The 5,420-nt window shown below is 38.3% G+C and overlaps 1 protein-coding gene across 1 annotated transcript; it reads right to left on the bottom strand.

The window, feature by feature from the left end:
* Nucleotides 1-2,378: 2,378 nt before the first annotated feature.
* On the bottom strand, nucleotides 2,379-4,252 carry LOC145537529 (heat shock transcription factor, Y-linked-like). The gene is made up of 2 exons (XM_081568225.1): nucleotides 3,616-4,252; nucleotides 2,379-3,184 (listed from the first exon to the last, which is right to left on the bottom strand). Exons 1-2 carry the CDS (start codon nucleotides 4,126-4,128, stop codon nucleotides 2,453-2,455), a joined length of 1,245 nt encoding a protein of 414 aa, XP_081424351.1. The 5' UTR covers nucleotides 4,129-4,252; the 3' UTR covers nucleotides 2,379-2,452.
* Between the last annotated feature and the right edge of the window lie 1,168 nt (nucleotides 4,253-5,420).

Genomic DNA, 5,420 nt, shown 5'->3' with positions numbered 1-5,420 from the left:
CACAAATTATAAAATAAATAAGTACGGGAAAGAACACTGAACTCATGTATAATATTTCCCTACTGTATTGAGATACTTTCTCTATAAGCTTTTGAGAATTAAAGGTACTGATATGTTAAAGCCATATGGGAATTGATCACCAAGGTAATGCATCATGTAACCAGGCTTCCCATGGTAGGACAATTGAGGTACAATTTAATACTATGTTTTCAGGAGGGAACAAAAACAGTAGCTTTCCCACATAATATATTGCATGTCCTTATCCATGCCTTTTCCAAGTTACCACAGAGCACTAAGGGAATTAATCCTATTCTTTTTGAGAAGGACCTGCCCCTCAAAGCAGAACAGGAAAAGAAGATCAAAGGGAGTGAGCAGGAATAATCAGTACACGGCAATGAAATAGAAGATGTGATTGCTTTTAAGGTGCTATTTCTCAAAGCATGCAAATTTGGCTCCATAGTAAGATGCCTGAAATCGAAAACCAGACCATTGGACTTTGCGCTTGAAAGGATAACTAAGGACACCGATTTCAATAACTCTTACAATTGCTGCAAAATGCTTACCTCTCTAAAGTATAGTGTTCTCAGCCAAATTTAATGAAAGTTTTCAGTGAAAGAAAAAGCGTGTGCTGTTTGGACACCTCCCTTATCTACACAAATAGTCCACAGCTTTCACTCTGCATTAGCCCCAAACATGAGAACGGTGAACTTAACTTGGTGTTGTCCTATGTGGGTTACCATACCAAAACAGGGCCATGACTTGATATTGCCACCACTGTCTAAAGAAATGGCCACAAAGTGGAGATTGCCAAGATTTCTAGGTAGTGTTCATGACAGTCTGGGGGGTCCAACTGGCAGACACTCTGCTCATCTTCTTTCATTGTGAACTATGTGAAGGACCAGCCATTGATTTTGATCCCTCCTTACTCCATGACTTTTCTAGAGAATTAAAATGAATGATTCTTTTTTGTTTGTTTGTTTTTTCCATAAATATCTCTATAACTACTACTGAATTTTAGGGAACTGGGGCCTGAAACAACATGACTAGTATGGGTTCTTATAGACTGTAAACTTCATGAGAGCAGCAATCATTTTATAATTTGAATTCCCACATTTGACATTCATGAACATATAAGATATATATTTATCAACCGGGAAAAGATTCTCAGTAAGTAGGAAAGGTCAATTATGATAATAGTGCAGGTTATAGGATGTTGTTGAGTAATGTATATAGCATTCGATTCGTGATTACATTTCCTTGTTGATAATTCAGTAAGTACACGTTTTAGCTGATGTGAAAGATACATAAAGAAAAGAGGGTAGACCCAAAACACATTGAAGACCTGACATCCGTGCTCAGCTTGGTAGGAGGGCAAACAGAGGTTCCTTCCAACCCCAAGAAAGAGTTGAGGCAAAGTTGTGAGAAGGGGCTTAGCACATCTGAAAGCAGTGTGTGTGATTGTAGCTCCAGAAGCACGGTGTAAGAGAATGATACTGAAACTACTACGGAAAACAAATATCATGTCTTCAAAGAACTTGTTAACCATCCTGAGGTGCTGCAATCACCAGAGGAATTTATTTTGTCTCTGAGGGAACAGATAAGCAAAATCTAAATATGCATTAGGAAATATAGGGTGGAATCATGGTGGCAGGAAATAAAGGTGCGCCTTAAGGAGAGCAGAGCTAAGATGACCCTATACAGTACCACTTGTAAAATACCTATCTTGTGCTGGCCATGGTCCAGTCACTGATTATGTCCTGTAATCGTTGGTATCACAGTGATGGTATAACGGTTCTCCTAATTTTGGACATGCTACAATATTTATATTTTCAAGTATGAAATGAATTTCTAGAATGAAGACAATCTCCTGTCTAATGTCTTAAGTCTCTGCTGCTGCTAAGTCACTTCAGTTGTGTGCAACTCTGTGCGACCCTATGGACAGCAGCCCACCAGGAGCCCCTTTCCACGGAATTCTCCAGGCAAGAATACTGGAGCGGGGCACCATTTCCTTCTCTATCTTAAGACTCTACCGATACGTAATAGAATATCATGTAACTGTGGATGCACTAAGGTTCGTACTGTGTAGGTGCACTTGTTTTGATTTTAATTGTATGTGTTCCTTCACCCGTACCATCCTCATTTAGACACCCATTCATTTCAGCAGGGATGATTTCCCAAATCACTTTACATCCATTACCTCTTTTCCCTTTGTTCTCATTTTCTTGCTTAGAAACAATAGGCTAGGTGCCATTTACCTAGGATTCCTAACGGATGTTTTCTTGAACTGAAGAGTTTATAAAAGAGTGCAGAGAAATAGCCAGACATTGAAATAAAGCCTTAATTTACTCTTCATTGTTTCAAAATAGAAAACAAAACTGTGCAGAGGAACATGTAACTTTATTGTTCAAATACAAGAATTGTAGCTATTTGTTGACATCTCCCAACGTAAATTTTAATCTTCATTAGGTTCCATAAGCTGATACTTATTTGATAGGTCAGTTTTAATTAGCATGGTTTTCACATAAGGAATATCGTTGATGAATTGACTTGAAAGAGAGGAGGTGGGTGTATAAGCGATCGTTGGCACTGGGGACCTTGAGTTGCCTCTCTGTTGCTGGTTAGGAAGAGGACTGTCATGGGCTGACATATCGCTATACCTGTCTGGAAATGTAGAAGGCTCCACCATCAGTCCAAAAGAACTGCTCCATAATGGAGATACGATGTGGTTCTGAGAAGTAGATGTAGCGGTAGTAGCAAAGTCCTCAACGTGGCCATTTACTTGAGTGTAGGTGCTATGGAAGTGCCAATTAAAAATGCTCAACTGGTTTAAAACAGCAGGTTGATCTACCACGTTCTGTTCTCTTTGTCTAACTGATATTGATGGGGAAGGAAAGTCACCCAGAAATAGGACGCTTGTTTTAGGGACCATCTGGCTGGTATAAGTCTTTTGTGGGAAAGGCACACTTAAACTGGTGGAAGCTGAAAATGGACTCTCTCCACTAGTTTGAGCATGAAAACCAGAGTTACGATCATCTATGTTGACCCTTGCTTTAACACGCTTCTTCTCATAATCTGGAACTAATGAAGATTTCGGAAACACATTGCTAATCCCAACTCTTCTTTTCATTCTTCCTAAAAGTTGGGGATAACCTCTTTTGAAATTTGGACTATGGTAGATCTGTAACTAAAATCAAAGGATACAATTGTTTAGTTTTTTATAAACTAAGGTAAAACTGACAAGCAAAGTTAAACTATAAAAATGTATTCCTTTAATGATGCCAATTAAATAGAATGAAAGACAACACCTCCATTAGTAGTTTTAACACCTTACATGTTAGAAACAAGTATGCCCCTCAACTAAAAAATATGCTGTATATATACAGTAAATACCACTTAAAGTAGCTTGAGGACATGTATCTGATTTCAAGTTGCTAGGAGAGTGTATTAAGTATCAAATATTTTAACCTCCAGCTGTTCTCAACTTCAAAAAATAAAACGTGTTCAACAGTTTGCTATCTCAATTTTAAATTCGGTTTTTGCTACATATGTGAACATGCTTTCTAAGTCACCTGATTTAATCTTACATATTGACAGTAAGTGGAAATTTTGGATTACCTTGCTCAAAACAGAGACATTGTTTTCTTCTTCCAGAAAGTCAGGGAGTGAAGCAGATCTTTGAAAAGTTTGTCGTGTTTTAGTAAACCCATAAAGGTTAAGCTGGTGAACTAAACTTTTCATACTATCAGTTTCAAATAGTCTGAAAGGGGCCTTTCTTTCCAAGACTTCTTTCTTGAAGAGTTCTTCGTTGATCACTATAGAAGTGCCACTCTCATCCCACCAAATAGATTCAAACTGATCACTTTCAACTATAGTCCAGAGTTTTTGTGGAAAAGTGAGGGAAAGAAAATCATTCAACTCATTTCTTTCAGAGACAGAAAATGTGTAGTGTGGCCTTTTTATCCCAGCTTCCTTAGACAAAGCCTGAAAAGCATATTCTTCAATCATAGATCTCAAAACTGAGTCCCCAGTAAGTGTGTAATCACACGAAGACGATCCAATGGAGGTTTTGGAACCACTTGGTACATCTTTACGAGGCACATCTTGAATTTCTGAAGGAATGTGTGCCATCTCAGAGACATCTTTCTTCAGATACTTTTCTCATTTGTCTGACTTTACACACTCCAACTTCAAATGCTGCTTGGCTGGCGTACAGAGATAAACTCTCAAGACCATCAGCATGGTTCTCAAAGTCAAAAAGCTGTGACATCACAAAGTCACTGGTCTCCTAGCAATTGAAGAGTAGCTCTGACATCATAAAGTCACTGGTCTTCTAGCAATTGAAGGGCAATGTTCAACCAGTGTTTACTTCTACATCAACTTAAAATAAAGGCTGCTTGCATAAACAGTAACCAAAAACATGAAACCTGCAAAATGTCATTGCTAAAGAATTTTTACACAGAAAAATCACATCAATAAGTCGACTTGGCTCCTGAAATAAAAGTGATTGATCACCCTTCTATACACATATTCTTAACATTCAGGACTGTTACCAAACCAAACATGGGTCTGCTCACTTCTATGCAATGAAGTCAATCAACTGACTGTGGGTTTCAGTGAAAGCAAGTGTAGTGTTTATTTTATGACCTTGCACAGAAGTGTTTATATTATGCAGAGTAAAATAGTCAGGCACGGAAAGAAAGACTCATTTTACTCTTAATTATTCCAAAATAGAAATTGGCCCTATGAAGATGAATATGTAACTTTTTTCTTCAAATAAGAGAATTGTAGGAATTTGTTGACATCTCCCAACATTAATTTTACACTTTGGTATCCTCCATAATCCAACACCCATTTGGTACATCAGTTGTATTAGGACAGTTTTCAAATAATGAAGATGGTCGATGAGTGGATCTTGAAAGAGAAGCAGCAGATGTATCAGGGATCTTTGGCACTGGGAAAACTAAACTGCCTGACTGTTGTAGTTTAGGAAAAGGACGGTCATGGGCTGACATGTTACCATACCAACCTGGAAAGGTAGACGGCTTCACCCTCGGTCCAAACTAACTGTTCTGTAATGGACATAAGTTGCGGTACAGAGAAACAGAAGTAGACATAGCTGCAAAATTTTCACTAGAGCCATTTGATTTAGTGCAGCTGCTATGTGAAATCCCATGACAAAAGCTCAACCTAGATTGTGGGATGGGGAGGGAGATGGGAGGGTACTCCCAGAGGGAGGGGATATATGTGCCTCTATGGTTGATTTATTTTGAATTCTGACAGAATACAGCAAAATTCTGTAAAGCAATTTCTCTTCAATTAAAACAACAACAACAACACCTAAAGCAGCTGCAGATTGATGTATCACAGTATGCTCCTGTGGTCTAACTGATATTTACGATGGAGAAGAGAAATCATTTCAA

The sequence above is a fragment of the Giraffa tippelskirchi genome, chromosome Y (assembly GCF_054371585.1).
Source record: "Giraffa tippelskirchi isolate mGirTip1 chromosome Y, T2T-mGirTip1v1.2.pri, whole genome shotgun sequence".
NCBI lineage: Eukaryota > Metazoa > Chordata > Mammalia > Artiodactyla > Giraffidae > Giraffa > Giraffa tippelskirchi.
Note: the sequence above shows the minus strand (reverse complement) of the source record. Positions and strands in the feature narration are given on the sequence as shown.